Genomic DNA, 17,896 nt, shown 5'->3' with positions numbered 1-17,896 from the left:
GACACACATTGCAGTTTATATATTAAGGTTGTTATTCTAACCACGCGGAGGCTGTTTTTTTTCCCCCTAATCTTTACACATTTTAATGGTTTTTATTGTATAAGTGATAATGACAGCTTACTCGTAATAAGTTTTTCATTCCAGGTTACTGCTATCAAATGTATACTGAAGTTATTTCTCATATTTATAAATATACATACACATATAATATATATATATATATATATATATATATATATATATATATATATATATATATATATATATATATAATTAATGTGATAAACTACTTAACTTTTGCACTTAAATGATATATACGTAGATAACCACAGAAAAGGTGCAGATTAAAGATCAGGTACCAAATGGTTTCGTGTATTGCGTAGCTTACACTTCCTCGGGGTACAAGGTAAAATAAATGAATAGAGACATAAAAAGGAAGCTTCATGAAGATCAGAACCATCAACACGCAGAACATCAATACTTTATATGAGCAGTAGTTTAAAAACTAAATTGTTGTCGTTACCATAAATTAAGTGAGTATAATTAACAAACGCTTGAGCACTCAAACTGCAGTCTACTGTACTGTAATCTTTACCTCTGGGAGATGGTTTTAGATGGATGCAAATAATGGCTGAAATAAGGAAAAAGTGGCTCTCTAATGACGGGTATTTCAATTACGTTTGGTGTAGGCTTGTCATTGGTGATGATAGGTAATGATAGTGGTAACCCAGTTATTCTGTAACACTGATCAGGATTTAGGAAATAACACTGATCAGGATTTAGGAAATGAAATTCGTGAGTGGGGAGAGCGAGCGATCCATTGAGAAGGTAAACTCACTTCATTAAAGCCTCTATGATAGCTCACATATGGTGTCATTGAAGTGTAAGCTGTTATTAGTTTTTTAGTTTTCTGTAAAAGAAAATTACTGTGCCGGGTTTGTCCGTCCGTCGGCACTTTTTTCTGTCCGCACTTTTTCTGTCCGCCGTCAGATCTTAAAAACCACTCAGGCTAGAGGGTTGCAAATTGGTTTGTTGATCATCCACCCTCCAATTATCAAACATCCAAAATTGCAGCCCTCTAGCCTCAGTAGTTTTCATTTTATTTAAGGTTAAAGTTAGCCATAACCGTGCTTCTGGCAACGATATAGGATAGGCCACCACCGGGCCGTGGTTAAAGTTTCATGGTTCTAGGCTCATACATCTTTATACCGAGACCACCGAAAGATAGATGTATTTTCGGTGGCCTTGATTATACGCTGTAGCGGCTGTACAGAAAACTCGATTGCGCCGGAGAAACTTCGGCGCACTTATTACTTGCTATTTATATCTTCCTCCTTAAGTGTTATTTTATTTGGATATTGTTGATCCTAATACAGTCATGTAATGGAGTGGTTTTATTGTAAGTAAAGAAATAAATTTTATCTAATTTGATTCTATTGAAAGTGCGCACCCAATATGGAAACAACTCCATAAGTAGGTTGGTTGATTTGTATTAAGCCTGCCTGATGTCAGCACGGGCTCTTGCTTTGTGGGAAGGTGTTAAAAGTTAGTAGGAGACCTGATGTGGACCTCACTCTTGCTTGGAAAGTTAATTACCGTTTAAGTGTTCCTAAATAGTGTATTATTAATAATAAAACATGGAATCCTTTGGTTTCATAAATTTTTTTAATGTAAAGAAGCTAATTAAAATGAAGTACGGAGTTCCTGGATAATTGTTAAGGTGTGGAGTTGGTACCTTCCAGGATCCAAATCCATGTTATTACATTATTATCTTTAATCGTTACTTCATCAGTATCTTGGATAAATATGAATTTGTGAAGTAAGTTTTGCTTTAGATGATAAGATCTTGTATAATCGATGTTTGCTGGCGAATCTATTAGTATTTCCGTAAAGGGATAGTGCCGTCAGTGCGCCTCCCGCGATGCACTGTAGGCGTTACTTAAGGTTCTTTGCAACGTCCCTTCGGCCCCCTAGGTGCAACCCCTTCCATTCCTTTTACTGAACCTCCATTCGTATTCTCTTTTTTCCATCTTGCTATCCACCCTCTCCTAAGAATTGTTTCATAGTGCAACTGCTTTGAGGATTTCCTCCTGTTACACCTTTCAGACCTTTCTACTGTCAATTTCCCTTTCAGCGCCGAATGACCTCATAGGTCCCAGCGCTTGCCCTTTGGCCTAAATTCTACTGTATATGCCATGCCTATATTATTTGCTGTTTGTTATAAAAGAGAAGGAAGACGTGTGCCAAAATGAGCTTTCACAATTGAGGATGAAAGGGATTTGTTTTGCTGGTATTTTGAAGTACGTTATCAGCAGTAAACAAAATTAACTTGAATAATATAAGTATTCCAGTTAAAATTTGCTTAGAGACTGAAGACGAGTTTTGCAAGTCAGTACCCTCATACCTTCCGTATACCCCGAAAGCCGTATTATGAAACAGTGGAAGGATCGTACCCATTGTGTAGCAGACCATTTATCATCACGATTAGACCTGAGGTCGAACATGAATTTGGGATCCTAACATCCATTACCTTTCCTTGTGCAATTGCGGCCCCGGGGTCCAAACGTGACAGTAGGCGAAAGGGTGCGCCAGATCCTCTTCGGCGTCCCCTTTTGCATAATTTCAGAGGGATGCGAATGACCCTAATTAGATTGGGAAAATGGTAGCAGGGAGGATGACGTCAGTAGTTCATAAATCGTGCAGATGATGGCAGTTGTTTATCAGGTTTTGGCTGTGGATTTTTCAAGGGTAGTTCCGGGTGGCTGGATCGCTTCTAAAAACAGAGCCGGTGTTTCCCAAGAGTAGACGATGCAGCAATGAGCTGTTTTGAAACGGATTTGAGTGAATCTTCCCAGTGGAGTCGAGGAGAGTTCTTCTCTGGATCCTCGGTTTATGATGCTGAGCCTTAGGTAGATGGTAGGCGATGTCTTAGATTTGTTTTTATAGTTACCATGATATATTTAAATGAATTTTCTTATGACATGTAGCCAGGTCTAATTAAATAAGAAGCCTTTTATAGATTTTTTTATGATGTTTTGCGTCAATTCTTCTATTTTAATAAATTTGTTTCAATTGACATTTACTTGTGATATGAATTTAGATGAAACTTGGAATGATCTTAGGAGAGGAATCTTTTTAACGTTTTAATTCATGTCCAGATATACCAAAATTTGTCAGGATAGGAATTTCAATGGAGCCCTTCCAAGTAACCCAAAATTAATATTTTCACCAAGGGCAGTATCTTCCTTTTTCATTTTGTGTAGAAGACTTTGTTCTGTTTTAAAATGTTTTTGAGACAGAGTTTCATTGTGTTAAAGTCATCAGCTTTTATTAAGACGTTTTCGATAATTACGTTTAAAAAACTCCAGATGGACTGTTGTTTATTATATTGGGTAGATATTGTAAGTTTCTTCCACGGAAGACTTTAAAGCAGAATTGTTTGTGATCGTACATTGATGGAGACATGAGACCTACATTTTAAAGTCAACTGACAACTCATCCAAGGGCATTGACGTAGAGTTATGACAGTGCAATTCCAAGTGGAGAGTTTGATTAGGAACTGCAAGACTAAGGAACTAAATATCTTGCGGAAAGACACCATACTTGAAGTGCCTCAACACTATCGGTCATTAAGTTAACGTCGCCAGGTTGTCAGGCCAGTGGCTGCTTATTTACTTAATCTGGCGTCTCACCGACTTTGGTAATCAATGCCGGGTATATGTGGCCTTTGCTTCGATGAAGTATCCTTTCAGTCTATCTTTTGGGCGTTGCCATTAAGAAAACCTAGGGCTCAGTGATTTATGAAATATCGCTCCAAGTTCTCCTCCCTGTATCCCGTAAGTTGCTCTACCTAGGAACTTGCAGCGTGTGGAGGCTTGATATTTGCAAGATGTCAGAAGCTTAAGGTCACTCGCATTTTTTTCTGATACAGAATGATTATTACGGAGTGAACATTAGTTTTTCATGTTTTACAACGATGTTTTTTTATTGCATTGACTAATGGAAGTTATGTTTTGCAAGGATACAGAATGATTATTATGGAGTGAACAATAGTTGTTCATGTTTTACAAAGATGTTCTTTATTCCACAGACTAATGGAAGTTATGTTTTTGCAAGATAGATACAGATTGATTATTATGGAGTGAACAATAGTTTTTCATGTTTTACAAAGATGTTTTTTATTCCACCGACTAATGGAAGTTATGCTTTTGCAAGATATTTCTCTCTCTCTCTCTCTCTCTCTCTCTCTCTCTCTCTCTCTCTCTCTCTCTCTCTCTCTTTCCAGTGACCAGGAAGCCTCATATTGTTGTAGAGAGACTGTTTACCTCTCTCGCATGGTTCCCACCTCATGGCCTATACATCACGGGGGCTGTTGCTCAAGAATTGGGCTTCTTCAAATGCCTCCCGAGCAATTCTTCTCCCTCTGTCTAAGAGAGTCTTTGAAAGAAATTTATGGGTCTACCTACCCTGACCTTGCACACCTTATAGGTTCAATTTGCATAAGTGCTCAATCCTGCTCACTCTTCGGAGCCAGTAATGACCAGGTTCGCTCACGGATTCGGAACGACTTGGTGAATTGTTTCACGGCCAAAAATAGACATGGTTCAGCGTCCTCCATACATTGGACCTACTATTACATGACGTCATTGTTTCCTTGTTCCTGACGTTTGTTGCCAAAGGGTAACAAAGCCTCTAGCGACGTGACTTGAAGGCTAGCAGTGAAGAACTGATAATTATTGTGAGTGTCTGTTTACAAAGTCCCGCAGACTTTCCTTAACATTTCTGAATTATTTTATCAACAAAAGAAGATTTTTGATCTGTTAACAGGATGTAACAAGAGTAATTAAGCACGAGCTTGGTTTCAGCATGTATCCGCTCAGAGTCTTTTCACCTTAAAAAAATTGTGAACAATTCCTAAGTATTTATTATTATTATTATTATTATTATTATTATTATTATTATTATTATTATTATTATTATTATTATTATTATTCAGAGAGATGAACCCTATTCATATGGAACAAGCCCACTGCAGGGGCCATTGACTTGGAATTCAAGCGTCCAAAGAGTATGGTGTTCGTTAAGAAGTAAGAGAAGGTAAAAGGAACTAGCTACATAAAAAAAAGAGATCTCACGTATTAAAAAGAAAAAAAAAATAATAAACAGATAAAAATGTATTTAAATGCAAGCATAAGGATATTTATATAAAACGTTTGGGACGATTCCGTACGTTTGGTACCTGGAACTATCATATACTTGCTTCTTGAAACCTTAGTCTTTTACGATGATTCCTTGCTAATTTCTACTTGATCAGTTTAGGTATGACCCAGCACTGCTTACTAACAGTTATCTATGCACTTAATCAAGAACTAGCAGCAGGCATATTGGTGTCCTGTCAAAGAACTAGCAGCAGGCATATTGGTGTCTTGTCATCTCATATTTATTCGGGCACATGTGATGTTATAGACAAAAGCTGGAGACTTGGAGGTATATGAATGTAGTAGAAAATTTCATAGTTGTCTTGGGGACAATTTGAATAAATTTTTAAATTATTAGTGAGAAATGTTAGGAAAAATTTTATACTGAAAATTGTGAACAAAAACGGAGGCCTAGTCAGGTGGGGGCATTATTATAAAATAAAAGGGTGAGGAAAGAGATTTAGCAAGAGACGTGTATGGCTCAGTACACGAAATTGGGAATAGTCAGACCTTATGGAGGCTTTTTGTAAACCTTGGCATTGTGGATGCTCTGCACAAGTGTTGTCCCTGAATCGGAAGTTGTAGAGTGCATGTATTTCATATTGTTAATTTGTTTTCATTTCAGTTGGAAGCCTTTTAGAAAATAATTGCTTTTTACTGAAGATAAATCTTGTAATTTGACAATTGAACAATGCAAGATTTTAGTGGTAAGAAGCAGTTATCGTATTTTATGTTATTCAGGTATTCTTGCCTTTAAAGGAATATGTACAATTTTTTTGTTGAAAAGGTTAATAATACAAAGAAAATGCAGTAATGAAACTATGCTCGTTATCGATTGTTAGTCAGTGCACAAATTATACCTGGATTGATATGAACCGCAAAATCCATAATGGTTTTAAGAACACCTATTGTAGCTAATTTCATGAAAAGTCCGTAATGTTTTCCATCAGTTAACCTGAATACGCATAGACATGCAGTAATGGCACTTATGGGAGATTTGGAACACTGGTATCCTAAAATTATGCGTAACATAAAGTTACTTTTGTATTATGACTTTCAGGTTTTGCAATAAATCTCATCCTTTTGCATGATTAAGCGCTGTAATTGCAGTCGCTCCGGACTTGATTATCTGTTGTCTATTTGGGATCGGGAACATGCATCACATATTATAAAGCATTACACTTGGTCAAAGCTAGTGACTCTCACTCAAATGGTCGACAATAATTGTAGACGTGGATTTTTCCTTTGTCATAGAAGCCCAGTATTTCATATGGGTTACCAGATATATGTAACTTTCTCATGCTCACTTTGAAAGTTAAGGTAATGTGGATACACAACTAAAATGTTGATTTACGGTGAACGCAAGTATGCTGTTGCTCGATATTCTATTGTTTATGAAAGACAGTTATAACGCAACATTTATTTGAAGAGGGGTAAACAGCGATTTTTATGTTAATGGATTTCAAAATTCATGAATTAATTTCTTCCTTACGGTCATGGACAGCAACAAAAGTATTCCATGAGATATGAAAGGATTGCAACTTTTTAGGCATTATATGTTGAGTCAAATATGTTTACAACTCTGGTTCTTTTACCTACTGTATACGCTTGACTAAGAGGTTCTGAAAAGGAGGAGGAAGGGGATTGTTCAGCTGTCATCTTTCGTTTTCCTAGAATAAAACACAAAAGAAATCCAGTAACCAGTACCTTTTTAGTTTTCTGTTAAAGAAAACTATTGTGCCGGCTTTGTCTGTCCGTCCGCGCTTTATTCTGTCCGCACTCTTTTTTTTTTTTTTTTTTTAGCACTTTTTCTGCCCGCCCTCAGATCTTAAAAACTACTGAGGCTAGGTGGTTGCAAATTGGTATGGATGATCATACACCTTCCAATCATCAAACGTAGCAAATTGCAGCCCTCTAGCCTCAGTAGTTTTTATTTTATTTAAGGTTAAAGTTAGGCCATAATCGTGCTTCTGGCAACGATATAAAATATGCCACCACCGGGCCGTGGTTAAAAATTTATGGGCCGCGGCTCATACAGCATTATACCGAGACCACCGAGAGATAGATCTATTTTCGGTGGCCTTGATCACACGCTGTAGCGGCTGCGCAGAAAACTCGATTGCGCCGAATAAACCTTGGCGCATTTTTTACTTGTTACGAGTCTCCCATTAAACCCATTAAACCCATATTGAATATAAATTCTGGGAAAGGTAAATGTAAATTGAATTACCACTCCCATCAGTTACAAGGACTCTTCTGGCAATTTAATGTGGGTATTGCTTAGCTGCCTCAGAAGGAGCATATTAACAGGCGTTACTTTGATTCTTTCGGTTCTATGCTTGACTGGCCGTGCGAGAGATGAGACGTCATGCAAAACGTAGAAATTGATAAAAAAGAAATTTATTATTTCCTAAGCTGTTGGTCTTTTTATTTGTTTGCCGCTGTAAAGTTTGCTATTTTAGATCCATCCAATTACTGATTCCATTAATTTATTAGCAATCGGAAACCTGCTAGTGCGAATTGTTAGTTTTATTCTGTGGCTGAAGGACTCCTCTCAAAGTTTTATTGCCTGTCCATGACGTATAAAGGCTCACGCAGTCATTTTAACTGATTAGAATTTACTTAAGAGTCTTTGCAGCGTCCATTCTGCCCCTAGCTGCAACCTCTCTCATTTCTTTTACTGTACCTCCTTTCATATTTTCTTCCATCTGACTGTCGACTTTCTGTAAAAATTGTTTCCTAATGCAACTGCGAGGTTTTCCTCCTGATACACCTTTCAAACCTTCCTACTATCAGTTTCCCTTTCATCGCTGAATGACGTGATAGGTCCCAGCACTTGGCCTTTGGCCTAAATTCTATATTCTCCGATTAGAATTTAGAACTGATAGCGTAAATGACTTCCAACGACTAATCCATAACTTTAGTATCATCCCCAGGCCTTACCTCTTTAGGGATTGGGTATTCAACAGTCCAACAGTACTGACAGAACCGGGTTGTACATTGTCTTTGTAGTAACAGCTGAAGAAACAGAATACTCATGTATTTATTCTGAAGTGGGAAACCTTGCTGTGCCATTGGCATAGCCCAAAACTTGTTTAGCTTCTTGACAATGCTGCTGCTATTACAACAATACTGTATCTGCTTGGCTTTTGTTTTCTTTCCATTAATATGTCAACCAGTGTACTAAAGAATTTGAAGGTTTGTATTGGCATTTACACAGCGGTACCCAAAACTTGTTTAATTTGATAAAAGTACCACGTCTTGTGGGTTAAGCCATTATTTTAGTTCCATAACTCAAGAATTGACATACTTATGAACTTGAAATCTGGTGAAGAGACCTATAACCCGTATGATTCGAACCTCATGATATTACTTGAAAGGCAAATGAGACCTGTAAACCTTAAAATCCACATACCACAAAATTGAGGATTGGGGAAGATTAAACAGACCTTGCTCAAAGCATTGTGAAACAAATTTTTCCTTACATCTTGCTATATGAAGTACCTCTTTACCATCATTACATTTTAAGGAACAAATCTGTGGATTGAGTTTTTAAATGTAATTTTCAACCGCTCTTGTTATTTTTTTCAGACGAAGTATGAAAATCTAGTGAATGGCAAGGATGTTTTGGAGTCTTATCTTCATTTCAATCTGGTGGAACATCTCAATGCAGAGGTTAGTGAACGCGCTCTCTCTCTCTCTCTCTCTCTCTCTCTCTCTCTCTCTCTCTCTCTCTCTCTCTCTCGTAGCAGGAGCTGAAGATCTAATAAGTACGGGACAGATAGTGTGAAAACAAGCACTGGAACGGAAAGACCATAAATTCCCGGAAGCTAGAAAGTTCTTGGAAGGTTGAGGTGAGTGGTGGATTGTTTGTACGTTGGGGAAACAAAGGAGGGAGCGTTGTCTACACACTGCTGATGATCCTTTAGTGTAATTGTATGAAACTGATGATGTTAGTGAAATTTTATGCAGTTGGTGTCCATTCGTTATTCAGCCCATGAAGATGAAAGTGGTTGTTACTTGCCCCAGTATTTTAATGATTTACCCACATTTTTTATATTTATTTATTAATATATTTTTCATCTTCTAATTACTGATCCCTTCTTTCTGTATTTCCCATTACCTCGTGTTACTTCTTTCCACTGAACACCATATTCTTTGGAAGCTTGAATTTCAAGTCAGTGGTCCCTGTGGGCTTGTTCTATATGGATAGGGTTCATCTTATGAATGAAACACAACAAATAATAATATTTCATAGTCAATCAGTAATGATAATAATGATAATAAAAATTACTTCTGGTCTTCTTCTTGATGAAATATATGTATATAAATGTGTACAAATTAAAATATAATTTTTGTGATTTTATTTTCATGATTATTATTATTCGTAGATCGTGCTGGGTACTGTAACCGATCTTGCTGTAGCTGTAGAATGGCTTCGATCCACTTTCTTCTACGTGAGGGTTCAGTATAACCCTCGACATTACGGCCTTCCTCTCAATATGAAACCTTCTCAACTGGAAGCCAAACTTCAAGGTAAGAATTTGAGTTTTTATAATTGAGAGGAAGAAAAATAAGGCCATGTTGTCTACTTTATGGTAGTTTTTAATGAAATAACTGTTTTCTGAGTTTGTTTGGTTCTTTAAGAAGGATTTAGGTTAATGAACAAACCTGTTTTTTTTATAAGAGTTCTATTTATACTGGAAGCCAAACTTCAAGGTAAGAATTTGAGTTTTTATAATTGAGAGGAAGAAAAATATGGCCCATTTTTATGTTTGCTTTTAATGAAATAGGTGTTTTTTGAGTTTGTTTCGTTCTTTAAGAATGTTTTTGGGTAATGGACAGCCCCGCTTTTCATAAGAGCTAAGTCCAGTGGTTCAGACAAGGGCAGATTTCCATAGCCTAAGTGCAAGTGGTACGAAGGACTGATCCTGTACTTATCCTACCAGTAAACCCTCGAGCTCCTGTGAAAGGTTCAGTCTACCTTTATGTACATAGTTGCTTTAAAGTATCACACATATATATATATATATATATATATATATATATATATATATATATATATATATATATATATATATATATATATATATATATGGATATATAAAGTGCTTATCAACTTGGATTTGGCATAGAGGACACTCTTCATTTCGTTGGGTGAGAAGTGAACGTTGACCAAAGAATCACTCGTGTTATTCAAGTGCACACTTGATTGTGTGATGTGTAATCGAAGTCATTCCTTCAAGGTGGTTGTCATTCGTTCTTCGACTTCCTCATCAGATTTGCATCTATTTATTCTGGAGAATCTCCGTCTTACGCAACCGCGTGTCGACCTTTGCAGAAGGTCAAGCATTGTCTTTAATTGAAGAGGTACTGATGTTTGATTTACTTGGATGCGCTTCTGACTGTTGTTGACTCGGCACCATAATCTCGCAGTGGATCGTGTTATTTTTACCCCCAGTCGCATACGGTTACTTTTAACTTCCTAAGTAACAAGGTAAAAGGAATCAAGTCGATAAAAATACATAGAAGTTGTAGTGAATGTTCTTTCGAGGAAAGTAATGTTTTGTATTACCATCCTAGATGTGCCTTTCTCTTGGGTAGTGAATGGGTCAGTTTGTTATGTAAGTTTTGATTGTTTCATTGAATTTTTTCTCACTTCTCTTTAGTAACGCGAAGATTCGTGGTACGTAAATTGCTCTTGTCATATCATCATGCTTTGTGAAATTAACGAATGAGACAGTGTTATACTTAGTTTGAGCAGCGATATTATAAAAGGAATTTCCTTGGATGTGATACAGTATTCCACAGTTTCCAGCCTAGTTGCGTTGAGCTCAGTTGACTGAATGCTGGTGTTTCTGCATGCTATTCCTAACTTATGTAAGTTACATTCCTATTTTGATTTACACCTCAACCACATTCACTCTTGAACTGACACGCTTACGCCAAGTGTTAGACCTCGGATACAAATCTAAGGATACAGAATTTGTCCTTTTGCAGGAATTTTTCGGAGTCGGTGAATGTATTGAATACATCTCATTTTTTAACTCAAGAAATTTGGTTTTCGGCTATCGTGTCGCTTTAAATCTTTCCATTGCTGTCGAGTCCCTAGCCACCTTGAGAGTCTTTGAAATGTGAAGGCCAAGAGAAAGCAAAATGCATTGTGGAACTAAGTGCTGATTAAACTCATGATCAATACGGTCTTACACTCTAGGTACGTTGCCAAGTGTAGTATAGACACTTGCAGTTGTGTATATAAGCATGTTTATGGATTTTTTTTTTTATACTTTTTTACACTGTAAATGTTATATGCATATCATAATTGCAAAGTTATCAAATTTTTTATGGGGCATATCAGTTTTTGCCAAATTTTAATTTTTACCATTGTTTTAAAATAATTCTTTTACTTTATTTAATTTATAAATTCATTGCCGTAACTATCCATCTCAAACCAAATTCATTAAAGCGCTGGATAATCCCTCGGATTCCAGTGTTGGGCTTCAAGTCTAAATTTCAGATTCCATTCCATTCCATTCCATCCCATCAAGCCTAAATTTCTTATTCCATTCCATTCCATTCCATTCCAATACGGTCTTACTGTTCGAGGATTCGAGGAAGCTGGTAGAGAAGTGGTCGTCCCATCGGAATTTTCACCCGTTGTTTTCATTTTTTCAAGACGTCAGTGTCTTACTCTCACTTGAAAAATTTATTCATAAACTTTAATTTTTGTGTCTCCTATCTTTTCCCCTTGCTGTCATTTCTTGATTATTTATTACGCCACTTGAAGTACTGTTAACCAAACAAAAGATAATATGGTAACATCCCTTGCGATTTTCGCATGGTTTCTCCTTTACAGAAAAATTAACCAAAGCTTTTCATTTGTTGGTTTACGTTTAAGAAACTCGTTCGATTTATTTTTTTCGCTAATTATTCTGATTTATAGCAACCTTGACATTCGACGTGATAATGCAGCTGAAACCACTATTTAACCACCGTTACATTACTCTTCGTCACAAATCGTTTTAATCGTATGGGTAGTGAGACACCTGAAACACTTGAGTCAGTGGTAAAAGTAGAATTATTAAGCATTTTTTACAAATGCAACATTGTTGCGACGGCACGGCTGAGTCACTTGTTGTTTATGCGTTTTTCCTACGTCGTTACACACCCTTACCTTTTTTTTTTTTTTGCAAATGGATCTTAGACGAACTGAATCTATAAAGGGGATTTTAAGTGAGGTGACAGAATTGTGCAGCTGGTGTGAGACTATTTAATTGCCTGGAGTTTGTAGGTTTCTTTATCTGGCCTCACGCCGCCGAAGAAACCCTGCATGGTTCTTAAGTATATTTGTCCTGTACAGACATGTGCGTAGACAGTTGAAGAATGATATGGTTTATTCCTTAACTCAGTCTACATAACAATCAGAGAATGTGAAAGTTTTTAAGTTCCCCCTTCCAAGATTAACTGTCCTGAGTCCTCCTGATACCAAATAGCCTGTCATTGTCCACTCAGTCAAAAATATTCTTTAACACTCTTCCGGAAGCTTTCAAAGTGCAGTTTAGGCATAAAAAGATTGATGTTGAAAAGGCACAGCAATCATACAGTTTGTAAGTGCTAACCTTTTATAATTGCAGTAGTAATATGAGTAACATCACTCTTACTGAGAATTTGTCCAATAATAAAGTTCTGAAAAGTGTTGCAATAAGAATTTTTAAAGGTATTCGCATGATGTGTATGTTTTCCTACCTAAAATTAGCAGGGGATAGCGTAGTAAAAGAAGAGTAAGGGCATGGATAGGCTTTGGACGAGAACGGGGAAATGACAGAACTAGGTAAGGCAGTGTAAAGCAGAAGGTTAAAGAATAAAGCTGTGGACGGGCAGACCTTCTTGCTACTGTCGTGACACCTGTCATTATACACATACTAGCTTCTTCCGTGATGTTGGAATTACATTTCGACTTACTGCCAGAGTGCTGAATTAGCATAGCAAAAACGATCACGAAAGTGTTTTCGTGTGAGGCGTAGGAGCGCATTCACTGCAGAAAAGTCAAGAATCACAAAAATGTAAATTGAACGGAGCCTATTGAGTCGTAGTCTCTCGCCATATGAAAGTTTCCAGAGGGTCCTCTAGATGTTGTGTCGCCAGTTTTAATAGACGTAATAAATCAGTCAGTCAATCATCAGACATCATGCTGTCCCGGGTCACTCAACCGTGGACTTTATATTGTGATCCATTACAAAAATATTAGTTCCATTGGGGTAGTTTCCGAATGGAAGCGTAGTCCATTATCTCTGATATTTAGTGTTTTACTCGAGAGAGAGAGAGAGAGAGAGAGAGAGAGAGAGAGAGAGAGAGAGAGAGAGAGAGAGAGAGAGAGACCTGGCCAGGTTAGGGCACAGAGCCCTAAGGGAGGTTAGGAAGGTAAGGTCTGGTTAGGCCAGGACATTACAGTCTAGGAAAGGTTAGGTTTGTTTCCTTCTGCGAAACCTGTTCCTGTCGTTCTACCTCCATTAACATTATAAAAGCCGTTTTCTCATAGTTGTCAGATCAAGCCGGCCTTCTGCCGGCACGGGGTCTTGCTTGTAAGAGCAGCCCCTAAATCTTTCAGTGTTTGAGGCGGAGTAAACATGAGAGACTTGACTAGTGAGGAGATTGTCCAGAAGTCGTGTCATTTTGTTCGTCACTTTTTAGTAGCATGTATACAAAAAGGTGGAAGAATTAGTCCACATACAAACAAAAGTGAATATAATGTATTTAGTATGCAGTATATATTACAAATCATGAAAGGTATTTTCTCAAGTAATCAGTGGTGCTGTTCTCCCACCAAAGAAAACTTCAGTGAAGTAAGAAGGAATGTTTAAATTAAGGGTGACTGTTATAGACTGGTTTTAAGGAGTCCCACAATAAAAAAAACACCCTACATGGTCACTACCAGAAGAAGGTTGACAACAGATTAACCACAAGTAAAGGACATTGTTCTAATCGAATTAAACCAAGAGGTAATTTTTGAGAAATCGATATTTATTTTGTATTTATTCACTGGAAATTCAGCACTTTGCAGATCCCATGTGGTCTAGTGGCTAGGATACCTGGCTTTCACCCAGGAGGCCCGGGTTCGATTCCCGGCATGGGAAGACATTTTTGATGTTTTCTTGGATGTACTGAAGAGTAAAAAATACTAGATTGAGAATATAGAGGAGCAGAGGAAGTATGGCAGGAAGATTTCCATCAGGTTATCGTTATTGTTATTGTCATTACAAAGAAGGGTCTTTTCCTAGGAGGTTATTATTTTGGGCCGGTTTTCATGTCTTTTTGATATTGGATTACGAGAAGACTAATGAACATTCTAATCTGTGGACCTTGGATGATAACACATTGCTCGACCCCTCTTTCGAAGCTCAGAAGACCCACCGATTGTTCTTTGGCATTGATAAATATTCTACACCATTTCTTAATCGATACGCAATCAAACTGAATTATCTGGAGGTAATCAGTAATTGAATGTTTTCAGTATACTTTTTGATCAGTCTGGAGATATTTAAGCAACACAGACTTGCTGACACACGCAGGTGAAAGCAAAGTATGCAATGATAAGTGCTTTCGTAGGTAGATGCATGTGACTGATTTCCTGATAACCTCCAGTAGATAATTTAGACGACTGATATTTTACGATTGGTCGCCATCCAGTTAATGGCAGTTTTAATTTTTTTTTTTTTTATAATTGCTTAAGGGTTACATAAAACCCTCATGTACAGCACCTATGTTTTGTAATATATAATAATAATAATAATTATAATAATTCAGGGCACAAAGACGTAGACATAGACGTCCTCCTTGTGTGCAAGCAATAAGGAAATATGTAAGTTCTATTATGTCATTGGGAAGAGTTGCTTTATACTCTAGTGAATAATCTTGATTTTCACGACACTGAATTTCCATTTGTACAAATGTAGAAGAGCAAATACAGATATAGGAAAGAGCAAGTGGGATCAGTGTCCTAAGTAAATAAATTGAATTCTGCCTCTGCTAATGTTCGTCCGTATGTGATGTTACGTCTTCTCCATTCCCTCGATGATTCCTTACGGAGTTCAGCAAAGAAAGATTTCAAGGGTAAAGCGAGAAAAATCGTTAAATGGAAGAGACACTTTATCAGTGAAGAGAAGTGTTTGGAGTTATTGAAGTAGGCAGAGGTAAATAAGCAATGGCAGAGGAGTTAACCACGGTGACCCAAGAATTACAACTGTAGTGCATCACTTTGAGATAAACTGTAAGGTGAATTTAATTGATGCAGTGAAGAGAACCCCATTTGACTTAACGCATATAAATGCTGACGAGACAAAGATCGTTGAAATGAAATCAGTTGAACAGGAAAAGTCGACTCTAATTTTTTAAGTATTTATATCTGACGTGAATCCGGTTGACTTTACCCGATGTGTATTTGGCGGTAAGTACTATATTTGCAATTGGATAAATTATGCCATGAGCCATTCAGTAAGTGTATGAAATGAAGAGAATGAAGGGATGGAGAGACTTTATTCGAGAAGACATGAGAGACAAAGGAATAAAAGGGAGGACACCGGATAGAAACATCAGGGAAAGGCTCATTAAAAACAGCGACTCAGACTAGGAATGAAACCGAGACGAAATGAGGAAGATTTCATTGAAACAAAAAGATAAACAGAAGTTTGAGTTGGAGAGAAAAGAGTGAAAAATTTGTCCATAAATTGGAGTTAGATAACGGGGTTTCATGAGAAGAAAGTGAGAAGAGCACGTCAAGAGAAAGTGATGAAAAATGATCTAGAGATGAAGACGTATGGGAGTGTTTGTGGGAATGAGAAGGTAAAAGTAGGACTTAAGAGTTTCCTTTTCATGCTTTCCAGACCAGTTACGTGCCTTTTGATCAGTTAAACCTCCCTTTCGTTTACTGATACAGATATAATTATGTTCTAAGAGATTTGTGAAAGGAACTTAATTATTCAGTTGGAAGACCTCCGTCATCACGGGGATTGGAACAAGATTTTGCAGTTGCCTTCAAGCTGATACCTCCCGTGTGGTCTAGTGGCTAGGATACGCGGCTCTCACCCGCGAGGCCCGGGTTCGATTCCCGGCACGGGAAGCTGTTTTGTTTGGTTGGCATTTGGATCTCAATAAATTTGATTCAAATCCGTCTAATTTCTTAGTTTCTGTCGTTTCAGTTGTATGTGGGTTTGGTAGTTTGTTGATTGGTCAGAGCAGCAGGTTATGTTCATATTTTAATTTTAGTTTTTGATCCTTTGTGAGTTTTATTGTTAACTTTTTTTATTTAATTCCAGGCAATAAGGTTTGGAACGATCGGTATCTGCATTCCCTTATCAGTTTACTTCACTTGGTGTACTGTAGATATTACTAAAGGGCGTTTGCAGCGGTCCTTCGGCCCTTAGCTCCAGCCACTGCTTAGCCTTTCACTTAAGCTCTATTCCCGCTTCCTTTCTTTAGTCTTACTGTTCAACTTCTCCATTACTTCGTAATGCAACTCTGGGCGTTTCCCCCCAGTTCCACCAGTAGATCTGTTTACTTCACCTCTGTTTTTTGGATCTCTATATCTTGTTGTCCAACCACACTAACTCCCTCTTTTCACTGTCTTGATGCTAAAAGGCTGAAAGTGCCCTATTGCTTGGCTTGACAGCCTAAACTTCATAAATCAGATCAAGTCACTAGTTTAGCGTGAATGGAAGCATGTAAGGTACTCATGGCATAGATTAAATTCACGGGGTCTAGTTTGTTTTTAGTTTATTTCATGTTTCAGAACTTGCAGTTCATCACACCACATGAAAGTATCCTGGGCGTAGTGATTAATAGATTTTGTATTGAAGGAGAGGCCTGTAGTGTCCATCAGCTACGCAATTTTGCATAAGATACATTATCCTGGCTCTAATATGCAGCTTTGTTGGATAGTAATCCCACAGTAATTGAAGATTGACTCCTTTCTCTTGTGTTTGGATTAGAGTCATGTTGTCTTATTTAGTGATGCGCATCTTGTGTGTAAGATCCATTTCATTTCGGTCGTTCTGTCGACTCACGCATTTTAGGTGATAGTACCTCAGAAACTGGTTTTCAACAAATTCCCCAGCTGCTGCTACTATTATTACATAGTGAACTTTCAGGCTTCATGTTCCCACAGGTGCTGCATTGAAGTTATAAACATGGGATTAAGCCATTCTGACTTATCCCCTATCATTCAACCTTCCAGAATATGAGATTCTGCCGGTATCTTACAGTATTTCTTAGTCTAGCGCACTCCTGCAATACTGAATTACCTTATCTCGAAAGAAGTGAGACCAGTTTAGGACTGTAGCATTGAGGTTGAGTCCCTTTCTATCAGATTTTTTTCCATTTAATCTTTTGATGGTTATAGATAGCGCATTTTTCTGTCTTTTGAATCCATTACGCTCATCAACATTGAATATAGTTTACTTTTTGCTTTCTAATTGTTTTCCCTCTGAATCCCTCATTATCTTATGTAAGATTATGGTAAAGCCTTTAATTATCTTTTGTAAGATTATGGTGAAGCCTTTAATTATCCTACGTAAGATTATGGTAAAACCTTTAATTATCCTGTGTAAGATTGTGGTAAAGCCTTTAATTAACCTGTGCAAGATTATGGTGAAGCCTTTAATTATCCTATGTAAGGTTATGGTAAAGCTTTCATAAATACTGTG

The 17,896-nt window shown here is 37.3% G+C and overlaps 1 protein-coding gene and 2 non-coding genes across 3 annotated transcripts in view; all 3 read left to right on the top strand.

Annotated features, from left to right (window-relative positions):
- Positions 1-17,896, top strand: part of LOC136826967 (probable ATP-dependent DNA helicase HFM1) — a 189,103-nt gene that overhangs the window by 70,517 nt on the left and 100,690 nt on the right. The window contains 2 exon segments of the mRNA XM_067084575.1: positions 8,790-8,873; positions 9,590-9,734. Of these exon segments, the coding sequence (XP_066940676.1) occupies positions 8,790-8,873; positions 9,590-9,734 (229 nt within the window).
- TRNAE-UUC (transfer RNA glutamic acid (anticodon UUC)) lies at positions 14,261-14,332 on the top strand. Its single transcript has one exon. It is a non-coding gene; the product is annotated as a tRNA-Glu (tRNA).
- Positions 16,243-16,314, top strand: TRNAE-CUC (transfer RNA glutamic acid (anticodon CUC)). The gene has a single exon. It is a non-coding gene; the product is annotated as a tRNA-Glu (tRNA).

This window comes from Macrobrachium rosenbergii, chromosome 41, assembly GCF_040412425.1.
Source record: "Macrobrachium rosenbergii isolate ZJJX-2024 chromosome 41, ASM4041242v1, whole genome shotgun sequence".
Lineage (NCBI taxonomy): Eukaryota > Metazoa > Arthropoda > Malacostraca > Decapoda > Palaemonidae > Macrobrachium > Macrobrachium rosenbergii.
This window is presented reverse-complemented; position numbering and strand designations above follow the sequence as displayed.